Source organism: Aulonocara stuartgranti (assembly GCF_965226115.1).
Source record: "Aulonocara stuartgranti genome assembly, chromosome: 4".
Taxonomy (NCBI): domain Eukaryota; kingdom Metazoa; phylum Chordata; class Actinopteri; order Cichliformes; family Cichlidae; genus Aulonocara; species Aulonocara stuartgranti.
This window is the reverse complement of record NC_138942.1, coordinates 33,019,912-33,034,969: the sequence shown is the minus strand read 5'-3', so window position 1 is coordinate 33,034,969 and position 15,058 is coordinate 33,019,912. Positions and strand designations below refer to the sequence as shown.

The window sequence follows — 15,058 nt, the reverse complement described above, 5'->3', positions numbered from 1 at the left end:
CCTCAACCCGAAAAGGCCCCACAAGCTCATCTTTGATGATACCAGCCCAAACCAGTACTCCACCTCCACCTTGCTGGCGTCTGAGTCGGACTGGAGCTCTCTGCCCTTTACCAATCCAGCCACGGGCCCATCCATCTGGCCCATCAAGACTCACTCTCATTTCATCAGTCCATAAAACCTTAGAAAAATCAGTCTTGAGATATTTCTTGGCCCAGTCTTGACGTTTCAGCTTGTGTGTCTTGTTCAGTGGTGGTCGTCTTTCAGCCTTTCTTACCTTGGCCATGTCTCTGAGTATTGCACACCTTGTGCTTTTGGGCACTCCAGTGATGTTGCAGCTCTGAAATATGGCCAAACTGGTGGCAAGTGGCATCTTGGCAGCTGCACGCTTGACTTTTCTCAGTTCATGGGCAGTTATTTTGCACCTTGGTTTTTCCACACGCTTCTTGCGACCCTGTTGACTATTTTGAATGAAACGCTTGATTGTTCGATGATCACGCTTCAGAAGCTTTGCAATTTTGAGACTGCTGCATCCCTCTGCAAGATATCTCACTATTTTTGACTTTTCTGAGCCTGTCAAGTCCTTCTTTTGACCCATTTTGCCAAAGGAAAGGACGTTGCCTAATAATTATGCACACCTGATATAGGGTGTTGATGTCATTAGACCACACCCCTTCTCATTACAGAGATGCACATCACCTAATATGCTTAATTGGTAGTAGGCTTTCGAGCCTATACAGCTTGGAGTAAGACAACATGCATGAAGAGGATGATGTGGACAAAATACTCATTTGCCTAATAATTCTGCACTCCCTGTAGTGTTGCTGCGTGTTGTTCTAAACACGCATTTAAAATTTAAAACACGGGAGAGCATGGTGCTGCTGCCAGAGAGCAGCAGGTGTTAGCACGGCACCTCCCGAGAACCCTCAATGTCTACATGGATTTAAAATTGAAAGGTGGGCACCGGCGCCAGAGGTGGGGTTGAATACACAGACGTCCACTGGACGCCGTTAACGTGCCCACCCACAATATATGTATATGTTATGAGAGCGTGAGTAATGTGCATGTCTAAGTTGTGGAATAAAATTGAGGCACAGGCGGCCAGAAGGGGACAAGGGGGGGGGAATGCCTCCCCTGCACCCTGGTGACACACCCGCACCCCAAGGCCCTACTTGTGTGGGTGGGGGTGTTGGAGCGGGAAGAGGGAGGCAGCCGGGGATGGGTAGCACCTCCCCATTCCAGAAATACATGAGCTCAGTCACTCAGAGCAAACATTACTTTTTCACACAGCAGTGATGACAATGTCTCCTTTCATCCACACGTTTGGCTTTCTCTTCCTCTGCTTTCCAAGTAAGAGCCTCAGTTTCACATTCCCTCATACATAAACCTATAACTGTCCTCTTTGTTTGTACTGCAGTAATAATCGTATCCAAACATCCACAGCAGCATCATATTTAATCAAAGTCTTCCTCAGATTGTGAACGTGAGCTCTAAGGTCCGCATACATGCAGCCACGGTGACGGGACCCGCCTTGTGATGCTCTGGTACCAGCAAAGAACAGGCAGTCAGTCTATGACCCTCATTGGGTTTGGATATGGCACACGAGACCCGACCTACGAGCGTCAATATAAAGAAGAATTTAAGCTTGAAAGAGAAGACAACGTCAAAGGAGCTCTGATTATTCCCACAGCAAACCTGTTACTCTGCCAGCACACAGGGGTGTGGTTTAATACTGCTCCCTCACAAAAAGTCCCTCAGTGTCGTCTTCTTTTCTTCAGCTCTTACGTCAGAGGAAGCATGTCTTCACAGAGCAGAGAAGATAGGCAGTCGGTCTCATACTCGAAGATGTGTTCAGCTGGAATCACACTTTTTTTTCTGCTCTTATTTCCATGTAATTTTTCTTCAACAATAACAACCTTCAGAATTTTTCTACTTGTTTTTGTCAACTAGTATTAACCACATTTTAAATCTCTTTCCTGCAGATCAAGCCAACTGTGTGACATTCCAGCAACCTCAGTCCAGGATAGTCAACGTAGGCGAAAGAGTAGAAATCCAATGCAGCCACGATGATGACAGTTTATACGTGATGCTCTGGTACCAGCAAAGGGATTATGGAGCGATGAGCTTAATTGGATATAGCTATGGCACAAACAAACCCGACTATGAGCCGGCGTTTCAGAATCACACCGAGATTTTGAGAGAGACCAGAGTGAAAGGAGCTCTGAGCCTCCCCAGTGTCAAACTGTCACACTCAGCTGTGTATTTCTGCGCTGCCAGTACACAGTGATGTGGTTCAGTGACACAGACTTACTAAAACCATCTGTGCAGCCATGCTGTGCGAGACAGCATATTTCTGCAACAGTTTTGTAGAGATCGACATCTCTCATCACTCAAGTTTTTGGAGCTGCCATGTTGACCTGTCCAAAGCACATGAGGAGAGCAGGAGGTCAGACACAAACCAGCACAGAGAATGTGCTCTGGTGGTGGTACTCGCCTTCTCCACAAGGGCTGCGTCTGGATACCTGTGCCTCCCTGGATCTCCCATCCTTTATCTGCTCACCTGCTCATCCTGGCTGATTGCCTTGATCTAATTTAAGGCTTCGCTGGATCATTGTACTCTTCTCAGTTAGTGTAGCCCAGCTCTCTGTTGTATTCTTCCTTGTGCTTATGGTTCTCTGGCTAATCGTTGTTTCTCCGTCTCCCCTGTACCCTGGACCCCAGCCTGCCTTTCCTGGAACCCTTTTGGATGAGTGAGAGTGTGACTGAGGCACAGCGTGGATCTTTTGGACCGAGTGTGTTTCTTTCACGAGTGGAGTGAGTGTGAGCATGTCTGTTCTCCAGGCCTGGACCTGCCTACGGAATCTCTGGACCCCTCTTCCCCCTCTCACTGTACATATGTAAATATTCCACTTGCACTTCAGTCCTACCTAGTAATTGTGACAGAATCAGGTTAAGTTAAAGAAATAAAAGACCCCACTTTCCAATGAATTGCAATAATAGATTTGAGATAAATGCAGGTAAAGTAAAGGTAATAATTCAGTTCAATTTCATTTATACAGTTCCAAATCACAACAGTCATCTCAAGGCACTTTATATTGTAAAATAGACCCACCAATAACAGTCCCAGAAATAATAATAAAGTAAAGGCAACAAAGGAAAAGACATCTCCTACTGTTTTTGTTGGGGTTTTTTTTTCATATTTGAAGAAGAAATAAAATATCATAAATCACTTAGGGGGGAAAAGGACATTTGGACAAAAATGTAGTTGTGGCAGAGGTGTCGTCTCTGGCTCAGGGGAACAGTAGGGCAGTGAGCTCAAGGGGGGAGTGCCAAGGAGGCTGGAGGGACAGGTGTCTGGGATTCCACTAGCGAGGTTTCTCCCTCTAGAGTGAAGCCTGAGACCTGGGGAAGGAGGTGTGAGTGCTGGAGACCATCTGAAAAGCTGAAGTGGGTGCCAAACCTGTCAAGAAAGCATTTTGTGCGATTTGCAATAAACACTACTCAAAGTAATACAGTGTGTTGGGTCAAACACTACAGTATCGTAGAAGACGATCTTGAAGAATGTGATCCTATGAAGCCATCAAAAACAAACTTTTGGAACTTGGTTGAAAAGGAAAAGGACATTCTTCAGTCCACTAACTCTGTATCTAACTAGGGCTATAGGGCAGCGACTGAGGGGGCACTGAAGTGTTTGAGTACACAGAGGACCAGCCGATCACAGGTTTACCACAGAGTGCACTTATATCAGCAGCTGCAGAGGACCAGCACATCCATCTCCGAATTGTTCTTGCTGTGAGATGACAGTCATGGCACAACAACAATGTACTTTGGACAATTAACCCAAAAAGCACTTTATAATGTTTTTCTTCAGTGAAAAAAAGAAAAGCAATGGTGTTACTCTGCCTCACAAAGATTTAAGATATATATATATATATATATATATATATATATATATATATATATATATATATATATATATATATATACACATACATACAATACTGCTCAAAAGGAATAAATGAATAAACGCGTTGTTCAAACTTCAAAAACCACCTTTTGCAGCAGTTACAGTCTGGCAGCTCCTACACATTACAGCTCATGTTTTAAGGTAATCTGATGACATTTAACCACACACTTCCTGGAACATCTCCCACAAGATTGCCTTCCTGGAGCGTCCTCCCTACCATCAGTATGTCAAACAGTTCCCACAGCAGCTCAGCAGGGTTCGTACCCAGAGACTGTTCTGGCCAATCCATTACTGTCATTATTCTGGCTTACTGCTTATTATCTTGCAATATAAAGCACCTTGAGGTGGAATTAATTTGAACTTGAACTAAAGGGTTTCTGCTTATTAATTAGCCTTTTATAATGACTTGAATTAGCAGTCAGCAGCCTCCCCACAGAGGCCACGCCACCATGGGCAGGGCTGTAGCTGTTCTCAGTGACTGTGGGTGGAGCACTCGTGGAAAACTCAGGAAACATTCAAGCATGTGAACATTCCTTTTGATGAACCCTAATGAACATGAAGCTCTTCTCTCTAGCACTTCTCCTGTTTTCAAGTAAGAAAATTGTTTTTGTTTGTTTGTTTTACTTGACTTGATCTCTACACCAAACCCTTCAATTAACCTTTTTGTTTTCTTCGTTGTCCAGGATTCTGTTGCAGTGTGAAAATATATCAACCACCTTTTACTTTGAGCCGTGAAGGAGAGAAATCGGCGACGCTGCAATGTGAACAGGACAATGATGAATATTTATACATGTTTTGGTACAAACACACAGACTTTAGGCAAATGCAGCTGTTAACGTATTCTATTAATAAAGGTATTCAAACCACTGAAGCTCCATTTAATGAAACAAAGTACTTCATGTCACGTCCTGCGGTGCGTAATTCTAGTCTGCACATAAAGCGAGTGGAGCCTGGAGATTCAGCTGTGTATTACTGTGCCTCAAGACTGCCACAGTAGCACAGACTCACTCTGTGGCTCATCAACAACCCCAACATCACAGCAGGTCGACGGCTGACAAGCAGCTCACTCAGTCTCCCTGCAGATGTTTGTTTTTGTCAGAACTCTTTGTGTTCAATTAGTAAAGCTTTGGCCTGACTTTAAGAATTTGTCTTTAAATTATATATTAGATTTGATTATATTTGTATATTATTTGTTTGGAAGGTGCTGGGCTCGACTCAGGAAGACCTCCAAAAGTTGACCGCGGCCCTGCAGAGGGAGGCAACGAAAGTTGGATTAAGAATCAGCGCCAAAAAAACCAAGGTACTCCGAGTTGGCTATGCACGTGCCCGCATTCCTGTCATGATCAACCAACAACGTGCTGAAGAGGTGGAGAATTTTACATATCTTGGCAGCATCATCTCGAATCATCTGATCAGGATGTCGACGCCAGAGTAGGGAAGGCAGTTGGTGTCCTGCAACGTCTCCAACCTATTTGGAACTCGACCTCCCTGAATGTTAGGGTCAAGATCAGACTACTGAACTCTATCGTCTTCCCTACTGCACTTTACGCTAGTGAAACCTGGCGCTCAACAAGTGCAATTATTCAACACCTGAATGTGCTTCAACAACGTGGCCTGCGGCGAATCCTGAGAATTTCCTACCGGGACCGAATAACAAATGAGGAGGTCCTACGAAGAGCAGGCACCCGCCCATTAGCCGATGTTGTTGCAGAAAGGCGCTTTCGCTTTGCGGGACATATTTTACGCCTACCCCCTCATCGCCCAGCTAAGATTGCCATGACATGGCGTCCACGCACTGGCAAGCGAAAGCAAGGCCGACCAAAGACCACATGGCGTCGAACATTTATGGACGATCTGAGAACTGTCGACATTGCCTGGGACGAAGCTCGAAGCAGTCGCTGCTGACCGACATCGATGGAGATCACTAGCTGCCCGATGCGCCGCTCGGCGTAGGAGGAACTAAGTTCTAAGTTAATTATTTGTTTAAAAGTGTAATTTAGAAATGTAATGGTAGTATTTTTCTTAATTTTCTTAATTTTTTAAGAAAAGAATAGAAAATAAGGCTCTTGAATTTGTTACAATTTGAAGGTAACATGATTCAGATTTCCAGTTTATCTATAATTTTTCTGTCCTGATTAAGATACATAGATTATTTCAGCATCCTGTTTGTTATGAGACTGAAATTTTGTTTATTTATGTAATTTGTAGAAAATTGTAATCCAATTTTTTTTACTGTTGTTTTAATCATTTTACTATTTTTTCTCTAAATGTACTGTTGTGAAAAGTTTTGTTCATATATTTTGTTACACATTGAAATGAATCAAGCGTTATACATTACATAAGGCCATTTTTGTGCATATTATGTTTGCATTAAAATGCCTCAAAACCCTGCTATATTTACAGCACTAAATATAAATATGAACCTGTCACGATCCTGGGTCTTATGACCCAGTGTTTTGAGTTTTAGTTCATTTTGATGTTTAAAGTATGTTTAAGCTCTTTAGGTCTCCTATGTTCATTTGCTTATTAGTTCCCCCTTGTGTTTCCAACCCATGTTAAGTCTCCCCTGCTCTTCATATGTTTCATGTCTGTGTCTTACGTTGTCAAGTTCTGGTTGTCATGTCTGCGTCTCATTATGTTACCTATTTTATTTTGAAGAGATCTTGTGTTTTTATATTATGGTTTATGTTTTGAGTCCTTTGTACTGTTTCTTGTTTCCCTAGGTCTCAGTTATGGTTATCATAGGTTTAGTTCTTTGGCTTTGTAATATGGCTTCCCTGTGTTCCATGTTGTGTCTACTGTGACGTTCTTGTGCCATGTTTCAGGTTCCTATGTTCTGTCTCCCCAGTTGCTGTTAAGTTTGCATGTCTAGAGTTCAGTCAGTGTGTTTCCTGTTTTACTTTGAAGGTCCGTGTCTCATGTCAGTATTTCTAGTTTTGCTTCCCTTGTCTCGTCCGGCCTGATTACTCCCAGCTGTGCTCTCCTTCTGTGTCTTGTTCCCTCCTTATCCCTCTGTGTATTTGAGCCCTGTGTTTCTCTTTGTCAGTGTCGTAGTCTCCCTCATGGCTGTGTTTCCATGTGTGTTAGTCATCCATGTCCCAGTTTAGTTTTCCACGCCATTCTGCAATAAAGCAGCTTTTTGAGTTTAATTTCGTTGTCGTGAGTTTTGCGTTTGGGTCCTTCTCCTGCCTGTACACAGCCGAACCATGACAGAACCTGAAACAGTCACAGACAAAAATCCAAGGCAGACCTGCAGGTAGTCACATGACAAAACACATTCAGTGATATCAAAAGTCATAAAAGGCGCTGCACAAACACGAAACTGAAAGTAAAAATCAAGCACAAGTTTAAAAAAATAAAAAATAACAGCAGCACAAAGACAAAATAACAGGAGGGAGGCCTAACAAAGACTGGTGACCAGTGTTGGGCAAGTTACTTTAAAAAAGTAATTCGTTACTGATTACCTCTCCAAGAGAATATGTTACTTTTCTGATTACTTGTTTTCAAAAGTAATTACTTACCTTATTACTTAGTTACTTTTTAAAAACATGATACGCAACCTGAATATGTAATAAAACAACAGACCTTTCAGCCCAAATCTATTTTTTTCCTGCATAATCCATATAAAATTGAATCAAATGAAAACATCTTTTTTAAAATTGTTTTATGAGTTTTAATCTTTTAATTTTATGCACATTGCATTAAACAAAAATTTAATTATATGCAGCTGTCTTTGACTTGCAGAAATTATTTAACATTTAAACCTATTTTCTGCATATTTCAGCATATAAAATAAGATAATGTTTTTGTGTTTACACTCCCTCTTTCAAATAGATGCAAGTAAAACACAGCAGAAAATAAATAAAATCAAAGACTCAGCAGCTCTGAGTCCTGTCGCTCTTAAATCTAATTTTCACCTAGCAGGAGCGGGGCGGATGGAGGTTTGCCGGTGCAGCAGCGGTCATCACAGCGGGGGTTTCTCTGTGAATTTCACATTCCCGTGGTAGCGTGCTTGGCGCGTACTCAGATTTGAAGTTTAATTTTTCAAGAAAGAAGTTTTCTTCCCACTCAGAGTAACAGCGGACGCTAATGTTTTTGCCACTTTTACAGAATCAAACTCAAAGTAATGTCAGTACTTCCAAGCTTTAAACGCTGCATGGTCGTACTCTCTCCCGCACTCCATATTGTTCATTGTTAATCTGCACACGTCTGTTGCTGCCTCATACGTCAATGTCATGAGACACTCTCAAAAACAAAATCACAGTTTAGTAACGCAGTAACACTGCGAGCTTACGGGAAAGTAACAATAATCTAATTGCTTTTTTGCAATAGTAATCCCTTGCTTTACTCGTTACTTGAAAAAAGTAATCGGATTACAGTAGCTGACCATCTCGTGACTGAAATGTTACATTTGCTCTAGTCTGCCTAAAAACAATTCCACAGTGTGGAAAAAGTCCCTGCAGCAGTGTTTGCATACCAGTTGAAGTTGAAATGAAATAGAAAATGACAGCATCCCCTCACTGCCACTCAGGAATCGCTCAGCTCCTCAGTTGAAATATCACTGAAACCCTGGTAGATGATGTCCTTGTGTATAAATTATACCTGTTACACCTCACAGTAATTCTCCAATTTTGAAATGATCTTCCTGCTTGTGTATACTATGATAAAATAAGTACTTTATACTATACGTGCAATTGTGTACATTAAGACAATTATGGGTTAAAGTGGAAATTAGCAAGGGGGAACCCTCAGTCACAATTCATTCTTCTGTGGTAGATTTTTCTTTGCATAGAGATCAGCCGGCTTTCTCTGCTGATACCAAACTACGTCTTGGATTTAGACATCCCGAGCCATCATGCCTAACCTTTCACCTCTTGACACTATAGAACTAGTGCAAAGGTCTTATTTAGTGAATGAATCAAATCAGCATTTAAACTGATGTTAGGTGGGGCTAAGGTAGCCTTAGCCTGCTCTGCTGCAGTCCAACATAGTAATTGACTGCAAACCTCAGCACAGTACAGACAGACATTTCACAATATGAATAAACCAATACGTGATTAAAAACGCTGAAATGGGACATTAGCTAATATTTTCACTTACATTTCCAGTTTATCAAAAATTACTAAAGTGTGAAAATAATCTCTGATCCTTCTCGTCTCTCTTTGAGCATGATTGATATTCTAGTTGCCACACGCTGCCTTCCAAATCGAAGGTCACAAGCTATCTGTTTATCAGCTTTAGTTTGCTCTGCGGTTTTTAGATTTCTGACATGGTGGGGTAATCCAAAAGTACAAGCTGCTTGGACTATGTTCTCTGGTTTTACCACATAGAGCTTTTTCTAGAAAAATTTAGCTGAAGCAAAACTTGATCAGCAGCAGAGGAGCAGTCGCTGATCCATGAAGTCATAAAAACGTATCTGTTTCAGTTCGCTGACGTGTCTGCAGTACCACAAAGCTGATCAGTTAGATAAGTACACAGGTGCTATAACAGAGGGAGCAGTGTCCCGTACAGTGTAGCTTCTCAGCATCCACATATCTTGCATTTTGCTATTCTGCGTTTCTTTTTCTCTTATTCTTTAAGTGTTTGCTGTCTGAGCACACAGTTGTTTTGTTTAAGAACAAGTTGATCACAGCCTGACCTCTGCTGGCTGAAGTTGGGGTTACATATGTCTGAAAAATCATGCTGATGATGACCCTTCAATGAGCCGATCTCAGATTATATTTATGTCTAAAGTTATACCAGACTGATTTAACTTTGTGCTTAAGCATGATCTGAGGTCCAACTGCATCACTGTTAAAATTCTTTAAGAAAGAACAACAAATGTTTTATCAGTTGTCCCACAACTTTATTTCTCATGTCGCGTTTACGTTTATATTTTTTGATTACAAAATCACATAAGACCTTTTTTTCCTTTTAGGATTGTGGCACTAGTAGTAACATCAGTATTAATGTGTTTGATATGTTTTTATTTTCCATCTAAAAGTTTAGTTGTGGTTAGAAAACAGTAAAGTGAATAATTTGAGCCTCCACAGCAGTGTGTGTAATTCTGTCAGGATGAACAATCTGAAAAGAAAGCAAACAAAATGTTGTCTTGACTGCGATTGACTTTGAAAGGGTTTCCCTTCATATCTGATAAGTTTGATCATATACTCGCTTTCCTTTTTATTCATCTAAAAGCCTTGTAGGGGTGTCAAACCATAGGTTTAATCACTGTAATTTGGGAAACATTATCACAATGATGATGTGGAACTGCTGATTTCCTCCAGTTTTATACTGACTGGGCGGAAATAAAGAGGTGTGACCAGAGAAGACGTCACCGTGCAGCTACTGTATATAGAAACACGGGCTTCGTTTTCTTTGTGCGTCTTTTCTTAGCAGTCACAGAAATAGCAGCATTCATGCTCACCTCAGGCCTCCAGGCAGCCTGCACAGCTGCTCTCATCCACCAACAGAGAAAGATGGAGGCTGAGATATGGAGATGCTGGGTGGGGGGAGGAAAGACAGCAGCAAAGTGAAGTCAGGTTTTTGTCTAGTGCTTTTTCACTGTGGGGACAGGGGGGGCACGGTGATACAAACCAATAGAGCCGCCGTACAAAAACCTCCTGCATTTAAAATGCACAGCGAGGAGCTCTGCAGATTATTTTCAACACCTGACAAGCATAAAATGAGCAGTATTTTAAAAAGTGCAGGTAGCCCTGCTCTTACTGCACAGAAATATGATTAGTGAGGGAATTTGTTTAGAATTCAATAAAATTTTAAACACAGTGCAGCTTCTGAGTTTATTTCACTCATCTTTTTTTTTAACTAAAACTCAGTTGGTGGGATTAACATGTCCTTTGCTAAAATTCCAAGTGTTTAGTGGGAATTTAGTCTCATTTCAAGTGCCTGCTCTGGACTGTTTGGTTACTTTTTCACAAAGGATGCGTTCAATGTGACACTGGAGCTGAAGCCTGCTTTGGAAGTGGAACTAGACTAACTGTTCTGGGTAAGTTGGGGCCCTCACACTTTCTGTTCATTGAGAAAAAAAACACCTTTGCAATGTTTAGACTATGGCTGAAGCAGTGACCTACAAAAATGTGGTCCTGTTTATTACTGGTCCAGCTCCGTGCTATTTGATATTAAGCTGGTCCACAGTGCTACTTACGAAGCCTATTTTGGTGCAGGCAGAAAACTGACCGTTCTCGGTGAGTAAAACGTCCGCTCGTCCCTTTGGAAGCGTTACAAATGTGTAGATGTTGGAAAGTATTTGGATATTAGCCTGTGTGTACAAAAGAAAGCAAATCCGGCATGTTTAAGGTGATTGGAGTAAAGTTCAGTTTACTGTGCTGGTGGTTTTGTTTTTGAGGCTTTTTTCGATGGAGGCACCAGGTTGACTGTTTTAGTTAAGAAATAAAGTGAAAGAACTAGAATATAAATCAGAATATCATTTAATGGTTGTTTTTCATCTGATGGCAAAATACCCAAAAGCCTGAATGACACCTTCAGGTAATGAGCGATGCAATAATAGCCATAAAACTCACTATATTTATATAGATATATATATATCTATATAAAAATGTGTCCTGTTGCTGCCGTTTCAAGGGCGATCCTTAGCAGACTCTAGCTGTCGACTACTGTCGATCTCTATGAAACGCTCAATGTCTGAAACTATGACAAAGCTTGATAAATTGCAAAGAGGAGCCCCAAGAGACAAGGAAGAGGTTTTTGTAACAGTCTGAGAGCTCTGTGTTCATTCAGCGAGGCTTATTTCGGCGCTGGAACTAAACTGACCGTCTTAGGTAAGATAATCTGCAGCGAAGACTCAAACTGCACGTCTTAATATGATAGAAATAATGTGTGATAAGTGTGCTTCACTTTTTGGGTGGTTTTATTAATCAGCCATAAACATATTCAAGCTGTTTTTAAAAAGTGAAAGCTATTAAAGCACAAAGTTAGTCTTGTGTCAGTGCTGATTAGTCTTCAGCAAAGTGCTGCAGCTATAAAAGAATTGGCTCTATGCCCAGATTATCTGTGGCTATATGGAGTTCTGATCAGCTCTGTGAGCGACTGCGTATTCCCAGTCCGAGGCTCACTTTGGGAACTAAACTCACAGTTTCAGGTAAGGTGCAAAAATAGAACATTTTAACAGGCACAAATTTATTTTATCATGCAATAGTCCATAAATTAAAACCTAACTGTAAGTAAGTTGAGTTACTGTAGCATCATTTAAGGTTCCTGACTTTGTCTAAAATCTAAAATCTGTCTAATTAGGTTTTGTTATGAAGAGTAAATTTGGAGAAATTAGAATTTTTCATAAAGAGAAAAAAAAGATCGTTTCCAGCTGTTGATAGCACAAACAATTTTTACTACGCTGCATATCAGTGTGGCAAACTACAACCCTGCTTACTTTGGTACTGGCACCAAACTGACAGTTTTGGGTAAGAAACCTTATGCATGTTTTTTCTTCCACTGCCGAGAACCTCTGAGAAGTTCTAATGTACGTTTAGGGCTGTAAAAAGAGCAAAGTTTGAATGTCGTTTTTCATATTTGGGTGTAGACAGAATCACAAAGTTATAAACATGTTGCTGTGGATTTAAAACAATGTGCCATGAAATTTATTTCAAATGTCTTCTATATCTAAGATATATGTTGCAAAAGCAGCATTTTGGAAAAAAGAAAAAAAGAAAAAAAGAGATGTGGCGTCAGAAGCTTACATATTAACACCTTACGCCATTATTTATTTCATTTTACTTTCTTTTTACCCAGTAATCACCTGCTGTTTTTCCAAAAGATCCAAAAATCCAAAAGAAAATGATGAAGCAGGGTTTTTTTTACAAGTGTTACTTTTTTTATCTTTGGGTATTCAAAATGGGAATAATGAGACTGTTTGCATTCTAATGATTCGATTCTCTTTGTCCCACAGCACCAAATAGAACAGTTGAGCCACCAAAGGTGAAAGTTTTTAAACCTTCAACAAAGGAGTGTCAAAATGAAAAACACAAGAAAAACAAGAAGACCTTGCTGTGTGTGGCCTCTGATTTCTACCCGGACCATGTGAATGTGTCCTGGCAGATTGATGGGGTGGACGTCAAAGATGGCGTCGCCACCGATCACTCTGCCCACTGGAATGGTACCCACTACCGCATCACAAGCAGGCTGAGAGTCTTATTTTCACAGTGGTTCAAACCAGGCAAGAATTTCACCTGCACCGTCGACTTCTTTGATGGGGAACAGACGGTTTCTCGTGTAGGCTGGGTCGCAGGCATTCGAAGTACGTTCATTTACAATCTTTAAATGTGTCAAAATCATCTGAAATAGTTTGACTTGATTTCACTGAAAGAAATCGTTTTTCTCTTTCTTAGATCCAGGAGCTGCAGCAATAAGAAGTAAATATTATTAATAATATTATTAATAACAATAACCCAGTGTGTCTGCTCTATACTGAGCTGGGAAAATAATACAAATCTTACAATTTTGTGCAGACAAGTATCTGAAGACCACCCACAATGCCAAGCTGTCATATCTGGTTTTGATCATCAAGAGCAGCATCTACGGACTCTTTGTGATCATCCTGGTGTGGAAACTTCAGGTTGGTCCAAAACGATCCAGCTCCTGTTTGTGCCACGAGCAGTGGTCGTTATATGAAACATATCTCAATACAAAACAATCATTTAACAGCACCACGTGCTTCTTCCTCCAAAGGAACCTGTCTGAAACTGAATCTAAATGTAATGCAGGATCGATTTGTTAGACCGCCGTAAAAATTAGCAGCTAAGAAAAACATCAGTTAGCCTGTTTATCTTGAATATGTCTTTTTTCTCAGCAACTATCACTCAACAATTAAAACCTATTGAAAACATTTTAAAAGCCAATGAGCTAAAACTAATGAATATAAAGGTATCATTTAAAATAACAAGGAAGGGGTTTTGTTGTTGATGTTGTTTAAAGTTTATAGATTTATAGATTCTCCATGACAATATTTCAGTCACCCCAGCAGTATTTTTCATTAAATATCTCAATCAATCACTTTTAAAATTAGTGTAATAATATTTTCTCAGTAATCTCAGCACCGGTGGTAATATATATGTAAAAACTCTGACAAAGTGCTCATTATTACCACAGAAGCTCTGAAAAGGATTTCTTATAGTTATCATTTAGTGTATCCAAGAAAACTGCTTTACATCCACGTCATTTCTGAATTTCTTTGTGCTTGATTGATAATTAAAAATTAGTAGGAAGGTGAAGCTTGCCTTCTTTATAGTCAGTTTGTTTAGTGAAGACTCACTGAAGACATGAGGCTTTACATTTAAACCTTTGTTTAAAGAGCAACTCTGTAAACTGAAAACGTGTTTCCTGTCTTCACAGGGGTTTTCAAGAAAACCAGAGAAATGAGAGCTGAGCTGAACGACTGAGCTGCTTTCTGTGAAAACAAAAACATTCACAGTATCCTAAAGCTTTGCTTTCCATTTGACTTTCTTCCATTTAGTATATAAATAAGTGGACATCCTGTGCTGTTATTAGTTATTATTCTGTTAGTTTGTGTAAGTGCTTTGTGCTCAGTTTGCTTCTTAATAAAAGTACTCCTTAAACACACAACTGTTTATTTCTTTCATATATGAGTCTGAGGCAGTTCTACCTGACAGTACAACATACAGTTACTCATCAGGTGCAGTTTCAGGTATTATTCATTTATGTCTGAGCCTTCACTACACTGCATGGCTAGCAGGGAACTATTTTTAGCACCCTGTTATCTGTTGGGTTTCTGAGAACTCACCCTTATATTTTCCATTTTCTATGAACTCCAACTCAAAAACATTGGGCCATTTTTACTGTGACATGTTCCCCTATCTGTAAAACCTGTTCAAGATTCACTTTTTCCATTCTCAGTGAGTAAAGCTGTGTTTTTTTCACAGTAGGTGGAGGGCTATACATATTGAAGTATGTGTGTAAAATGTGAGTCAACCACAGCTCGTAGGAACAGGAAATCAATACTCTCCTCTCTCCAGAGACGGAGGTTGAAGCTGTTGTTTTGTGAGGAACAAACCAGGTCATGACAGCTTACGGAGGCGTTGAGAGCAACAGCAGAGCACAGGATGTGGTCACAGAGTGAGACGA

General features: G+C 40.5%; 1 protein-coding gene across 3 annotated transcripts; it reads left to right on the top strand.

Annotated features, from left to right (window-relative positions):
- The first annotated feature begins 1,802 nt into the window (after positions 1–1,802).
- LOC309704671 (T cell receptor beta chain MC.7.G5-like) lies at positions 1,803–14,521 on the top strand. Of its 3 annotated transcripts, XM_082530011.1 has the most exons (7): positions 1,803–1,888; positions 1,980–2,273; positions 11,686–11,742; positions 12,867–13,214; positions 13,306–13,329; positions 13,426–13,532; positions 14,309–14,521. In XM_082530011.1, the coding sequence occupies exons 1-7, from the start codon at positions 1,843–1,845 to the stop codon at positions 14,333–14,335; spliced, it is 903 nt and encodes a 300-aa protein (XP_082386137.1). In that variant the 5' UTR covers positions 1,803–1,842; the 3' UTR covers positions 14,336–14,521. The 3 variants fall into 3 exon arrangements, 1 of the variants encoding a protein (XP_082386137.1); XR_014276326.1 differs by lacking the exons at positions 1,803–1,888; positions 1,980–2,273; positions 11,686–11,742 and adding an exon at positions 10,332–10,949; XR_014276327.1 differs by lacking the exons at positions 1,803–1,888; positions 1,980–2,273; positions 11,686–11,742 and adding an exon at positions 11,755–12,381.
- Positions 14,522–15,058: the final 537 nt, after the last annotated feature.

Excerpts from the sequence above, each read along its gene's own strand:
- LOC309704671 (XM_082530011.1), top strand. The coding sequence starts at position 1,843 with ATGTGTTCAGCTGGAATCACACTTTTTTTTCTGCTCTTATTTCCAT. Across the intron at positions 11,743-12,866 it reads AACTAAACTGACCGTCTTAG|CACCAAATAGAACAGTTGAG; the intron begins GTAAGATAATCT and ends TTTGTCCCACAG. Across the intron at positions 13,330-13,425 it reads AGGAGCTGCAGCAATAAGAA|ACAAGTATCTGAAGACCACC; the intron begins GTAAATATTATT and ends AATTTTGTGCAG.